Source organism: Coffea arabica, chromosome 1c, assembly GCF_036785885.1.
Source record: "Coffea arabica cultivar ET-39 chromosome 1c, Coffea Arabica ET-39 HiFi, whole genome shotgun sequence".
Lineage (NCBI taxonomy): Eukaryota > Viridiplantae > Streptophyta > Magnoliopsida > Gentianales > Rubiaceae > Coffea > Coffea arabica.
Genome location: NC_092310.1, coordinates 53,761,401 through 53,776,082, shown reverse-complemented (window position 1 = coordinate 53,776,082; position 14,682 = coordinate 53,761,401). Strand labels below are relative to the sequence as shown.

At 36.5% G+C, this 14,682-nt stretch overlaps 4 protein-coding genes across 4 annotated transcripts; 2 read left to right on the top strand and 2 right to left on the bottom strand.

Moving 5' to 3' along the window:
* Positions 1-1,809: 1,809 nt before the first annotated feature.
* LOC113709054 (glycine-rich RNA-binding protein 4, mitochondrial) lies at positions 1,810-3,763 on the top strand. The gene is made up of 4 exons (XM_027231806.2): positions 1,810-2,153; positions 2,985-3,053; positions 3,136-3,242; positions 3,333-3,763. Exons 1-4 carry the CDS (start codon positions 2,060-2,062, stop codon positions 3,378-3,380), a joined length of 318 nt encoding a protein of 105 aa, XP_027087607.1. The 5' UTR covers positions 1,810-2,059; the 3' UTR covers positions 3,381-3,763.
* Positions 3,764-5,595: 1,832 nt separating this feature from the next.
* LOC113728847 (uncharacterized) lies at positions 5,596-6,531 on the bottom strand. The gene has a single exon (XM_072077774.1). The coding sequence runs from the start codon at positions 6,529-6,531 to the stop codon at positions 5,755-5,757; it is 777 nt and encodes a 258-aa protein (XP_071933875.1). The 3' UTR covers positions 5,596-5,754.
* On the bottom strand, positions 5,596-8,255 carry LOC113728874 (small RNA-binding protein 11, chloroplastic-like). Its single transcript, XM_027253237.2, has 4 exons — positions 8,177-8,255; positions 7,924-7,992; positions 7,584-7,690; positions 5,596-6,659 (listed from the first exon to the last, which is right to left on the bottom strand). The coding sequence occupies exons 1-4, from the start codon at positions 8,208-8,210 to the stop codon at positions 6,591-6,593; spliced, it is 279 nt and encodes a 92-aa protein (XP_027109038.1). The 5' UTR covers positions 8,211-8,255; the 3' UTR covers positions 5,596-6,590.
* Positions 8,256-9,285: 1,030 nt separating this feature from the next.
* Positions 9,286-10,432, top strand: LOC113727939 (NADH dehydrogenase [ubiquinone] 1 alpha subcomplex subunit 2-like). Its single transcript, XM_027252394.2, has 3 exons — positions 9,286-9,444; positions 9,560-9,666; positions 10,201-10,432. The coding sequence occupies exons 1-3, from the start codon at positions 9,359-9,361 to the stop codon at positions 10,302-10,304; spliced, it is 297 nt and encodes a 98-aa protein (XP_027108195.1). The 5' UTR covers positions 9,286-9,358; the 3' UTR covers positions 10,305-10,432.
* The last annotated feature ends 4,250 nt before the right edge of the window (positions 10,433-14,682 follow it).

Here is a 14,682-nt window from a genome sequence, read left to right as displayed (position 1 = left end):
AAGTCTCCATGAAATATTATATTAGTTGTACTTTACACTTTAAAGTATTTTAATTGGCACTCTACACTCTTGATAAATTACAAAATGAAGAAATTAACTTCATCTAAGTAATTGATGAAACGATTAGCTTATCCTTCATTAAAAATTTAAGCGGTAAAAATTCTTTTTGGTGGGAAAACATTTGTTATTTAGGGTCTGTTTGGTAGGGTGTAAAATGCTTTCCCTGGGATGACATTTTCCTTAAAAGTAATTTTCCAAGAAAATATTTGGTTTCTTCATTATTTTCTTGTGTTTGGTTTAATTTTTTGAAAACATTATTCTGTTAGATTTATGAGTAAAGGATTGTGTTCCACATTGGTCCAAGAGATGGAGAAAGAGCGATTAATATGTAAATAAAGGTCCAAAACCTAATAGGTTAAGTTTTTGGGTCAGAGTTGGGTTCCTGATTTACATATTGGGCTCTTTGGCAGACTCACTCGAGGTGTTTCTCCTTATCAAATTGGTATTAGAGTTTCAGGTTGTGAGACTGGGCTATTCATGGGCAAGTATATTTTTCTCGGAGTTGGACCAGGTAAAAATTCTCTTCTTAATGGTGGACCGAAGTGTCAAGAAGTTTGGTTGGTGTTGGACTAGGTGTACCATAGGTTTGGCAGGGGGTTCGGTTAATGTTAGATCAAGAAACCAAGGGTTGGCAGGGGTGCAGAATGCAGTTTGGATGTTGAAGAAGAGTGGGTCTATATTTGAGAGAAGATGTGACTTTGGTGATAAAGATGGACTTACATTGAGTATTAAAGTGGACTCGAAAAATGATTAGTAAATTTGGGTTTAATGTGAGGATTACTCATGAAGGGAGAGATTTGTTAGATTCATGAGTAAATGGTTGTGTCCTACATTAATTAGAGGGATGGAGAAAGAACGGTTAATATGTAAATAAGGATCCAAAATCTAATAGTTTAAGTTTTTGGGTCAGAGTTGAATTTCTGACTTACATATTGGGTTATTTGATGGATTCTTTTGAGGTGTTTCTCCCTGTCATATTCTCAACAAGTAATAACCATTAGATCAAACTGGGCCTTATGGTTCGTGGTTTCCCTTCACTTGTAATCTCCTTCGCATGCTACATCACCACCAACGTAAAACTCCACAAAATTGATTATTTGCTGAAAAGTCACCGTTGGCGTTAACATCGAAGCACAAGGTGGCTCTATTCCGTTGCAACCTTCACTATTGGGCTCATGGTGGCTTTTCTCTTTCCGACTGTTGATCTGTCCTTTCTTTCTCTCTTCCTAGGTTGCAGTTTATCTTGATTTCTCTTTCTCCATTTATGTCTTTCTCTGTCATCGAAGAGTTAGCTATCTACCGTGGAAGAGGTAGGTGTTCGCTGTGTGAGAATGGGCAATGGCTGCAGGCGATAGAAAGCAATTTTAGCAAGTCTTTTTATGGAAGTTACTTTACACCTTGAGGTGTAAAATATTTTACGCAGAAAAATATTTTCATCAACAATAATTTAATCAAACACCGGAGCTCAAGGAAGTTGTTTTCGGAAAAAAAATTTTCAATTGAAACAAATGGACCCTTAAACTAAGACTAATTTTTACTTCATGAAAATATTTAATTGAAAACATATAAAAATAACATACAAAATTATTTTGAATGACAATTGGCATCGAACTAACACTTTAGTGACTTCATGAAAGCCCATTTCAACAAGAGGTGATAATGGGGCGAGGCCCGTCCCTGCCCATCCGTAATCCTGCGCTCTAAAGTCCTCTCCCCGCTCCTGATATCATAACCATAAGGAATTTTTGTTACCGGTAAGCAAATAAATAAATAAATAAAGGCCCAATGGCGAAATCCAGGCTTAAGAGACACCAAAAAGAAAATAAAATGGGGGAGAAGGTTGTGAAAGCGGGCGACATATTTTCGTCAATGTCAGAGCTCCTAATTCTAGTTAAGTCATAGCATTAGCTTTTCTTTAACAGTGAAGTGTATCCGTATTTCCAGGCCATTAGAATATCGACGACGAGGGAATATATAAAAAAAAAAGGGGGGAAATAATATGCAAATATGGAAAGGAGCCCGGTTCACGTATACATCTCCGATGGCGCGATGGCTCCTCTCTCGTCCCTCTTCCACTAAATTGTTCGTTGGAGGTCTCTTTCTCTCTTTGTTGGATGCTGCTTTTAATCTCCGATTATTATACGTGGCTTCGTGCATATCTAATTAGTGCTCTATTGGGTAGCATTCCATATGTTTGAGAAAATGTTCCAATGACTTCTTCACGTGATGCTGCTAGCATGGTTGCACTATGTACAAGGTTACTCAAGTATTGCAGCACTAACCTGAGAAGATGAAGGGATATGGCATCTATCTACCTGTGGAGATAAATAGAGTCCGCACTAACGAAATGGCTTCAACAAAAATATTGCCTTTTTCGGGGAAATGATGAACTGTTTTGTCAAATGCTATTTTAATGCAGAATGTTAGAATCTAGGTGAAGTTACAGTAGTATTAGATCATTTATCATCCTTGTACAATTTCCAAAATGAAATCTTAATGCGACTATTTCAAAGGAAAATTTTTGGATCCTAATTCCTTTCTGAAACTATTTGCGGGGCCAGACATTCTCATTTTTTACACGTGATTCTTTTCTCCCTCACAAACGTCCATACAGTCATGGCTGATGAGCGAACATTTGGAAAACTCTACAATACGATTTTGGTGATTGACTTTAAGCTATGATCATTGGTCGTTGAATTAGGTCGGCATCACACTAGTGAATAATCCTTGATGATAGATAGTGACATAACCTTTGATCAATCATATTGATTGAAACATATGATTCAAATGGTTATTAGTGGAGTCTTTTGTTATTCTTTCGCTTCTTCCTCTGTGTCATTTTGTATTTTGGTTTGCGGCCATGAGGAGGATACATACTCCCTTTCCAGACAATGTATAGTTGAATACTTTGCATTTGGTTGCAGGGCTGTCTTACGACACCAATGAAACAGTTCTGAAGGATGCTTTTGAGATGCATGGAGAAATTATTGAAGGCAATATGCTGTATCCTTGATTGTAGTCTTTTCTTGTCCTTCACTTTATTTAGTCTAAGAGTTGATCCCATGTGCTTGACAGTGAAGGTAATATGTGATCATAAGAGTGGAAAGTCAAAAGGATATGGATTTGTGCATTTCACTACAGAGATTGCAGCGAGCAACGCCTTGAAGGAAATGAATGACAAGGTATGTTTTTTTGTAGTATTGCATAGTTCTGTGTGTGAGCTTGCACCTTTCTTTCAGTTCAAGTTTAGTCTCCTAATGCTCCTTTTTCAGATATTGGATGGTAGAAATATCCGTGTTCAGTGTGTTCACAAAAGATGAAGGCAAAGGATTCGGTCTATGGTGAATCATTTGTTGATTTAAATATTGTCTGCTTTCTCAGCAATGAGAAGAAGAATTCGTCACTGGCATCTCTCCTTGTATGCTTGCATGGTGGTGGCCTATAACGACAATCATCTAAATTTGAGTATTACTAGAGATTTTGTTCTAGCTTGTGACGAGTACATGTGATAATCTTGTGCCAATTTTTCCGTTGAGACAATTTTCTGGAAAATTTCATTGAACTAGAGTGTATGGGGAACTTATTCCTACCCAAGAAACAAATGTACATACTGTGAGATCATAACCTTTTCTGGCATTCACCAGTCAGGTCTGTTACTGAGAAAAGATGTTATCCACTAAGAGAGATTTGAGAAGTGAATTCATTATTTGATTTCTGTATGCTTTGTTGTTGAATCGTGAATACGATCAGGATAGTTCTCCTGTCTTGGCTTTTGAGTGGATAAGATAAAAGATTCCAGTTCTCTGTATGTTTAACTTGGTATATGGTGATTCTCCTCGGTTGCATCCGGTGTTTTTTTTTGGGAAAAGGGTGGGGGATGGTGGGCGGGTTTTATTCTCAGTGTTATAATACTTTAAAACTCAAATATTTTCCCGGCTAATCTTTTTGGAGCCTCGTCAAATTACACAATGCTACGTCTTCTGGTATCCCAGTTCTGCTCTGACTTGTCACCTTCGGTGAACTTGTTCAGGTCAAGTCCGTGCGTTTGTCCTGATGCTCTTCGGCCTTGTTTACTCCATGGTACAATTTCATGTTAAGCCACATGTGAATTCTTCACTTAATTTTGTAATGGCTTGTTCGCATGTGTTAATTCTCGAGCTGATCCAGAATATTGAGAACACTTGGGTACACCCAATGTTGGTACCACTGTAGGACCTGCAAGAATTTAACGCACACGGTACAAGCCTTTCACAAACCAATTATTTTGGATTGGTACAACCGCACAAGTAATGTATGCACATGTCAATGTTGATTAGATTCTGTCCTCAGGCTGTTAGAAGGAGGCCAAAACTTGGATAGACTTCAATGATCCAATGATTCTGATTCTGTTATACCATTTGTTAAGATGACGCGACACGATTTGGATCATTGATTCTTTAAAAGTTGGGTTTGCCCAAGTGTGAGTTTTAAAAGGACAAAAAATGTGTGGGCAAAAATAAAAAGAAAAGAAAAAAAATGTCTCAATGAAAATGTATTCTGATTAAAGAAAAAAGCTATTGAAAGCGAATAGGTATCGCCGATGGCGAGGCATGAACATTTTCAAAGTTGCCGGGAGGAGTTAACTATACTTCCTGGTCCTTGAGAAGAAGCAGGGGAGTAACTTCAAAATTCAAATATGGGTTGCATGCCGCAGCAGAAATGGAGAATTTCGGGCTTGGAGATGGGCTTTAATCATGTTGGATCTGAATCAGACTTTTCAGCTGTCAGTCGACATCGAACTCAAAAAATGCTAGCCCAACCTAGACCCACTTCAATTCGATTCTTAAGAAACCATTTCCTCCAAAGGAGTCCCGGGTGGAACCCAACTGCTCAAGAAAAGTCGGCCTGCATTGGGATCTTCCATGTACAGTACAGTACCTGCTGAGAGACTTGACTTCTTGAATTTTTATCTTCTTCCCTTTTTGAGGGGTTACATATTTCTTGAATCCATCGGTATGAAAGCTTCGGGCCTTGGCCCTTAAAGATAACCAATCGTGGCAAAGTTCACCATCCGAGTGTAGCAACACGCAATGAAACCTCACCCAGGACGAGAATTATCTCGGGTCTAAGTCGAGTATACGTACGCGTTCGGAAATTCTTCATTGAACGTTCCAAGCTAGAAATGGACTAAGGTAAATGCGCAGACAAAAGTCTATTCGGAACTCCCTTCATTTCAAGCCCTTGTCAGCAGCAGACCATGTTTAAGCTTTAAACACTCAGAAGCTCGAGTAAGGCCAGAGAGGCATTTTCCTCCGCCAACTCAAGTTTTTGGACAAAGATGTTGATAGGTCAATTTATTCATAAGCTGTAAGAAACTAAACATGACAAGCACTTCAAAATAATTTTGAAAGTTTCTGCTTCAAGGGCAAGTGATCGACCAAAGTAACCTGCAAATCCAACTTCCCCCTTCCCTTGAAACAGCAGGGATTTCCCACTTGTGAACCTAAATCTACTCCCTTCTAAGGTAAAAGAAACTAACGTCTGCTCTTCTGGAGATTATAAGGTAATCCAACCAGAATCAAACATTAAAACTCTTGCAAAAAAGTAAACATTAAGTACCTGAACAAGATGGTAACAAATACGGTCATAGATCACAAACCTCGCAACAAGCAAAACATAAGGAAAACCTAACAAGTTTATGCATCTTAAACATCATTAGTGTGCAGTGCGCATTATTCCGTGCAAATAGCCCCCAGTCATGATAAGGGACACAAGCGAGACAATACCAGCTGGAAAAATCTTTCCTGATCTTTTAAAGCGAGAACCCATCATTCCCAAGAGAGCAGCAGACAACCCAAAACCAAGGGATGAAGCAAAAACAGGTTTTGTAGGAAGAGCTGTGTAGACATAATACAGTAGCGAGGCTGCTAGTCCACCAGAAATCAATGACTTCTGACTGCCACTTTTCAAATAGCCCATGAGTCCACCTGCTCCTACCAAGAAAGCATAGACTAATGTTAACTTTTGAGACATGGAAAGTGCAGTCTTCTTGCTGCTCCCAAGGTTTTCATCCTTGCTTTCACCTGAATCCCCTTCACTCTCATTGCTATCGTTACTATCACCCCCATTATTGCCTCCACCACCACCTCCTCCTTTACCACTTGCATTGCCAAAGTCATTTCCACCCCCTCCAGTGTCTGGTAGCACATCAACCCCTTCCCCAGCTGAATCGACTGTGAAAGTAGTAGGCATTTTAGAATCTGAGATGACAGTTGCTCTAATCCCCCCAAAAACGTGTTTTTTTGGTACACACTTAATTGGAGATAACACTAACTTCGTTGCTAAGAAATGCCCAGAGGAAACTGCTAATGTTGATGCTAGATTCTGTGCAGCGGGATTCCATGCTCGCAGAGAATGTTGGAGCTGACACTTAGGCAGTAGAAGTAAAGAGGATTGAGAAAAAGTCAAGAGTTCTCCCATTGCCATTGACATTTGGAGCTTTTGCCTGCTTATACAGATCCGTAGAAGTAATGCACGCGAGAACTTAAGTCTCAGGATGTCTGATTTTCAGATCTTGTGGTCTTTGCAACTTCAACAAAAATCAGTCTGCCATTCACTATCTGCAATTACATATCAAAATTACATACTTCCTTAGCTATCCACCACCCCCTGATCATTCTATGGTAACAAACAAAAATGCAGTTGGATTAGTAGAATCTACTTGTGTATTAGCTATAAAACTTATCCATGAGTATCTCTGAGAATTATCTAACTAATGAAAAAGTCAACTGCTGCTTTAAATAATCATCACTGGTTAAACTTCTTATTTGACATGCACTCAACTCATAAAATTATGCTTCTAGCTTTAACTTGTGAAAGGCATGAGTAGTTTACTCATGGAAACGAATAGCCAAAAAAATCATGACTTTTAGTCATCTATTTTGATTGCAATAAAAAGAATTTGTTTTTGCTGAAGACAAATTTAAAATAGATTAAGATAACATGATGAGGATATGACAGGTAACAATGGAAATGTCACATAAAACTTGGGAGAATTCAACCAAATCATAAGTCCCATGCTTCTCTCTGATGATTTTCAGTTCTTAAGGACAACTAATGCATGATGCATCGGGAGCATCAAATCATGTTTAGACACAAGGATGCACACTAATTGGTGGCATTGCTGACCTACACATTCTTTAACAGAGTCTATCCAATCCATACAGCTCTGTCCACTTGTTTACATCCCAAGAGTACATTCAGCAAAGTGTTCGAGACTCCAAGTTTACATTTTGACCCTTAAACTTCATAAAAATCCAAAAGAATTGCTCTTTCTTCACCCCTTACATTGTGCCTAACAGGAAAGCTTTAAACTTTATACCACTAAGAAAGACCTCGATTAATAATAACAAGCAAACAGAAATCCTAATGAATCAAGTGAAAGAAATAATCATTTTAATCACAGAAATTAACAGAAGCATTTCTGTAATGAAACGCATGAATTGGCACAGATAAGTATAGCTATGATAAAAAAGAAAATATACCCTGCCATTCATTGCCTTTAACGCATTTTGAGCATCAGTTTCTGAATCAAACTGGACAAATCCAAACCCTTTAGTCCTTCGCGTTATTGGGTCAATAACAAGCCTAGCTGCATACATCAGTTACACAGCATCAACCCGAAACAATTATTGACTCATAATGGGAACTGCATAGGATTTTTATATAAAAATATCAATCCTTTACCAAAATTGAAAAAACTTTCAAAACACTTGTTCAGGTAAAAAAAAAAAAAAGTCAATTAATAATCCCTCAAAAAAAACGAGATATAGCAGAAAAATCACCAATCTTTTTCAGTAAGCTACTAAAAGCTATCCAAATCACCTTGCGTAACCAGACCGAATGGTGAAAACAGACTCTTCAATTCTTCAGCAGTCGTGTAAAATGATAATCCTACCAAAAAACCAACAAAATCAGGAATACATCGAAAAACCAGAATATACTATACACATCTAGCAACAGACGACTCTTAACTCTACCAGAAACTTCCGTACAAAGAGCATAATGAGTATAAGCAAAGAAACCCAAATTCGCCAGTGTTGCAGAAATATAGAGACAGAGAGAGCATATCACTTACTGCTTACAAATAGTTCTAGACCTCTTCTGGCCATCTGGGGTTCTAAAGAGTGGAGCAATCGGTAATAAAAGAGCGTGCAACTTTTCCAAATTACCAGTTAGTCCTGAAGTTTGTTCGGTGAACCATTATATTATCAGAATTTCCTTTTAGGCGCACTATAAGCTCTCCTCTCTCTACCTCTTGTTTTTTGAGGTTGATTTTTGGATTTCACCAATTACGTTAGTACTGAATAGCCTATTATTAATGTACATGGTATATGCTTCTTGATTTTGTTACAAAATAGCTAATATTTAATTTGCATTGTAAAAAGAAAGAAACTAAATTCACAATGTTTTTTTAAAATCTACTCCCCATATTTTATTGAGAATATACTTTTTTATAGTAAATATTTTTAAATGTTTTTCTCTATATGTAAGAAAATGTTACAAAGAAATTATGTGCGTATTGATTAAATTGTTTTTTGCTTCATGTACTCTTAAACTCGACTTTTACTCTTAAGTTGTTTAAATAAGAAATTATCTGCATATGCAGTTAGCATTTAATCAAATTTTATGAAAGTTATTTTCCTTAGCATAGTTTTTTTGGTCTAACAATTCCACATTTATTTGAGAAGGTACTTATTTCTATTTCATTACCTTCTACGTGGGGAGTTTTTGTAAATTTTTATAGCAAAACTAAATTGTAGTAGTATATGAGATAGGTGGTTGGAAAATTCAAAAAGCTAATAAAGCTTTTTATAGAGACGGAATGATTGAAGTGTGGTTTCCTTACTTAACTTATTTCTCCAATTTTATTTATAATGAGTGATGTTAAATCTTAATTAATAGACAAATGACTGCTTAATTTTGTTAATCCACTATTGTTACTAGAAAAATCTTCAACACTAAATTGCCTACAACTTTTCCCTTTTAAGATTGCGTCACAATTTCACAACTAACTAAGGGATGAATTTGTAGATGAAACTACTCTATAATTTAACAAACTTGAGCAACAAAAAAGACGAGGAGGGTTGAGTGGGACGATTAAAATTCGAGAGGCCTCCCTAAGTAGTGGTATTTACCGGAGGGGGTTTTCTGCAATTCACAAAACATACTACTCGTCACTGGAGAACCTTTCTGGAACCTAAAAATTACTATCAAAATTACATCATCGACGCTGTAACAAACAAAATACAGAAAAGAAATGGCGTGGAGGAGTAATCTCTCAAAGAATCTCAAGGAGCTTCGAATCCTCTTCTCCCCATCGGCTCCAGCCAGCTCTTCAACAAGGTACCACTGTTAGGCTTCCTTCTCGTACAGTATATTTTGTTTAGTATTTCCGTCAGCTTAAGTTTCCTTTCCCCCTTTTCCCTCTCAATAATGGTTTCGGATGCATCATTCACAGAGTATTCATTGAAAGGAATTACAAGGATCTTAAGAAACTCAATCCCAAACTTCCGATTTTGATCCGGGAGGCCGATAATACAGAGCCTCAGCTTTGGGCTAGATTTGGTATGTCTTTTTACCCCCTTCAAATTTCTATTTATGTCTCCCAACTTTAGATTTCTGTGGAATGCGATGATAAGTTTGAGCTTTTTTAAAAAAATAATAAATTTAGATATAACAAAAAACGTCATAGGGGAATAGTAGCCCGTTTTCGTCACTATGTTGATGTTGAAGTGGAGAATCTAGGAAGCTCAACTTGTCCTGCAATTGATCTTGGCATTCTAAAGATTCCGACTTTTGAGAGAGTTCAGATTTTCGTTTGCTCCGTGAATAAAAGAGGTAGTTGCCCTAATGGCATTTGTGACACGTTTCCCAAATTTTTGGGATTGTTAGGAGAAATCAACTTGGACGTTTTGGATGGTTAGTGCATGCAATTTGGTTTAAAGTGTTTGATGCAACAATGAGGAAGACGAGTTTATTATGAAATAGTTGCAACCTACTTTAATTCCTCTTGCGTTACGTATCTTTGTCTTGTTTGTAATTTGGTCACATCTTATTTGTGCTTTACTATTGCTTATGGATCTTTTTGTGTTTGACTAGATTTTGGAGTTGAAAGAGGAATACGTTTGGATAGTATGACAGAGGATCAGATCTCAAAGGCACTAGAGGATCTTGCTAAAGTTGGGGCAGCTCTCAAATCTTAATGCAGGTGTCTATGGTCCTTTATTTTTAATAAAGCAATGGTTGCTGGAAAATGCCATATCATGTTCTCCATTTGTTCTAAGCAACTTGATTTTCTCTTTTTAATGAAATTGAGACGAGTTTTTTCCCCCTTGCTGAAACTAAGAAATTGGGAATGGGTTATTAAAAGTTTATGCTATTCTGCATGAATTTCAAACTGCCTAGTTTGTTTGGATTGTCTGTACTGTTTGGCGGATATGAATGCCATATCCTGCAAGCATACTAATTAGTGTTAATAGTTTTATTAAACTGATATATCTGGTCAGCTATTCAATGTTGATCTTCTTTTGATCTGGGGAAGGGGGAATGGTGGGGAGCTGCAACTGTGCTCCCATGAGAAGGGATTCTGGCTGCATTTTCTTTAGCCCTGCATTTTAGAAATTTGAACCAGTTCTGCTTAAACTTTATCAGGGTAACTCTATGTGGTACACCTTCGCATATGGGATTGTTGATCCTATGAGGAAGTTGAGGTTGCAAAGTCCCAGAGTTATGACTTTATGGTTCTAGGATTCCTTTCTGAAAAGCATGACTCTCTTTTCTATATATCTGGACATCCTTTTATTTATTTATTTATTTTTGGGGGGGGGTGTGTGTGGTTGGTGGGGGAGGGAGAAGAAGGCGGGTGGTGCTGGAACTGTACTCCCATGTGAAAAAGATTCTAGCTTGTGTTTTCTTATTCCCGAATTATGGATATTTGACCCAGTTCTGCTTAAAACTTATGTTGGTAATCTATATATAATACAATTTGGCATTTGGAATGGTTGATCCTGTGGGGAAATTGAGATCATGAAGTCCTTGAAGTATGACTTTAGGATTCTAGGATTCCTTTCTGAAATGTATGGCTCTCTCAATCACTTTCATTTTAATTTTGTCTGGGTTAGTATGTCCTTTTAAGACTTCTGTTCTACTGTTACATGTAGGTCCAATGGACATTTAAGATGAGATTGTACTTAGTGCTCTAGTGGCTAGGTGAGAAAACCATGTAGTCTGTTTTGTCTAATAGGTTATTGCAACAGATTTTTGGTTGCCATAATACTAAAGGTAAGAGGCAAAAACTGGAGATGCTGGCTTATCTGCCTGCTAGGTAGTAGCTATAACCTAAATGAATCCTTCTTGGATGTCTCAGCTTATAGCATCATTGGGATAAAGACTTTGGGATGCTCACATGAAATAAAATTTTGCCAATTAGGTATTGGTGCTGGAGAAGCTTTTTGCGTACTTTGTTGGGAATGGTCCTTTTCAGAATAGGATGCAAGAAAGAAGTTGAATAGAGTTCTGCAGCTTCTTTTTTTTCCCTGGAATAGCAGTTGGCTTTGTGCCTAGGGCCAGCATTTGGTTTTAGCTTTATTGCCTAGAGACAGAGCTAAGTTATGATTGTACCATTACGCAAACACAACCATGCACACACATACACTGGAAGAGGAGGAGGCGGAGGATTATTTATTCCAATGTTGTTGTGACTTCTCATGCATCATCCTGTAATTGAAAAACCACTGAGAAAAAAATCTCCCCTCAATTTCTCTTCAACAACTTTGACTTAGAAAGATAGCCTCCTTCAATTTGTATCGTTTGTCTCTGGAGAAGCTGTGTAGTTTGGGTTCCAATCTTTTTTGGTAATTGGGTTTGGTCTCAAGATCATTTGATATTTGGTCACAAAATCTACATTGAGTGGCCGGTTCACAAGGTATAAAAGGATAGTCCTCGGAATATTACTGCACATTCAGAGATCAGCCCAAAACAAGCACCTGCATGCCCATGCCCTGAATGTTGAAAGTAGGTTTGTGGTAAAAGAAATTTAGCAATAGCAATCTTGATTTGAATGAGAGATGATATACATGAGTTCTGCCTGTTTCAGACTTAGCCAAAAGTTTGCCTTTGGCTGCACTTTGTCAAAATTATGGGTCATTGGTCTTACTTCTTAAACATCCATAGCAGACACTTTTTGATGTCTGCAAGCACAAAAAGTTGATGAAAACAATCAGCAAATGAGAAAGGCACCGAATAAGGGGAATCAAAGGGAGTAATGTGTGATGCAGTTAAGTGAATGTGAATTATCATTTTCATTGCTATTAGATGCTTCCAAAAATCTTCGTACAACGTTCCACTGTTGTTCCTTTGGTCGGTCTGCGGCTCTTTCTGCATATTGTACAGCTTGTGCCTGCTCCCTTCCCCCCAAATTCTACGTGTTCATGCATTTGACAATTGCGGTGCTATAGATCAGCGATTTCTAGTTGTTCTGCGGCTAAGTAGCGTGCTGAATTTTAGCCTGTTAATATCATGGATGAAACTGGAAAGAATTTGTACTAGCCATTGCATTGATCAAGAGGCATAATCCTTGATTATAATCGTTAATTAGGAATGTTCCTTGGTGAACAACTTGGGCTGAGACATGTAGCTGTGAATGGGTTAGAAGGCCCGATACACGATTTATGCTTGCGTAACGACCATTCCATCTTTTTGGCTTTTCCATTTTCCTGTTTCTTTCATCGTTTTAGCGACGGTCAAACGTGGTAAATTAGCAAATTCGCGCTTCTGAACAGGAGTCAACTACCGAAATACCCACAGAGATCGGGCAAGATATGGAAACAATTAAAATATTATCCGTCGACTGCTTACTTTATGAACATTTTTTTTTTGGGGGTTTCAACTAAAAACTTCAAACTCTACAAGGAGGAAGGGCAAAAGGGTAGGGTTTGAAAGTTGAGCCATGAATATTATGATTAATTGGATAATGTTCTCACTAATTAAGTTGGAATTTGGGAAAAAAAAAAGTTTTGAAAGTAATCCTAAAAGTATCATCAACTGTCCACTCCAACGTTCTGATTCAAGAAAATTGTATGATATTTAAAGAACCTCTTGTGAAACAGATTGGTGTACGTATTGTATATCTATTGTAGTACCATCTAAAGGAGGTCTGTTGATAACGGGAATGGAATGGGATTGCCTTAATGGGAAAAAAAATTTTTTTTTTGGGTTCTAGGTTTGGCCCTAGCTCTGTAATTCATGGATTGCCCTTAAGTGGGCGGTGACTTTGTGCTGGAAAGATTTTAATTGGGAAAGATTTTAGTTGGTATCACGCTCTAAAGGATTTAATTGGACAAGACATTTAATTTGAAGAATTAAATTAGGCTAAAAGAACATTGAGGAAGGAAATTGACATTAGTGAAATAGTTCAAGAACTGAGGTGGAAAAAGGAGAAAAAAAAAAAAAGGAACGCTAGAAAGAGAGGGGGCGTGGAGGACCCGACAACTAGAATTGCAACGGAAAAGTCTGAAGTAACAACCGTTATGGTAACGAAACTATTTTTACCTGATATAATGGGTGAAAACACTTTTAGCGACCATTTGATTACCTATTGGAGTGGTCATCTAAATATAATAGTACCTAAAATTTTGGTTAGTAAGTTTTACATAAAAAATAGTAAGTTTACTCGATAAATTAGTAACTTTTACGTCTCAAAAAGTAAATTGGAATAAATATGGAACTTACTTTTTTTTTGAAGTAAATTACTACTCCATATCTGAAACTTACTTTTTGGAGAGTAAGTTTAGTTTAATTAATAGCAAGTTTGTATAGATTAATAGTAAATATTGTTAATAGAATAGTAAATTTGGTTAGTGGTCAAAACCTACTAGTTTGTGGTATGAATTTACTATTTTACTTAAAAAACTTATATGAAACAAGTATTAGGAAGTTTATTTGAAATAATGTTAGATTTTTTATTAATGATTGAAACTTAGTATTATAGTTAGTAGTTACTCGTAATGTAAATGTATGATACATAATTGTACGTATCGTTTATAAATGTTATATGTTTTAAGCATTTTAAATATACTATGAAAACTGTTTTTTTTTTTTTTTGCACATGACCTTATAAAATATGTAAGAATAATTTGTCATATTATAAATTTTGAATTATTTTTGAATTTGTGAAAGGTTAGAAAGTTTGGATGATAATAACAACAAATCTTTTGAGTTATATATAGAATTGCACTTATCTATACATCATAATTTCCATATATTAATACCTATGAATATAATAAATTGAAAAATTTTTAATAAATTTATTTACTGGGTCACAAGTATAAAAATTAAAGTTGTATTATAATAACAACAAATCTTTTGAGTTGTATATAAAATAGCAATTACTTATACATCACAATTGTCATATATTAATGCCTATGAATTTAATAAAATGGTAAAATTTAAATAAATTTATTTTCTGGGTCACAAGTATAAAAATTAAAGTTGTATTAACATAGCATAATCTTTGAAAATTATAGTAAAGTTACCCATATGTTAAGTTCTGTGAATTTCAAACATACTTTGTATCATTTGCAT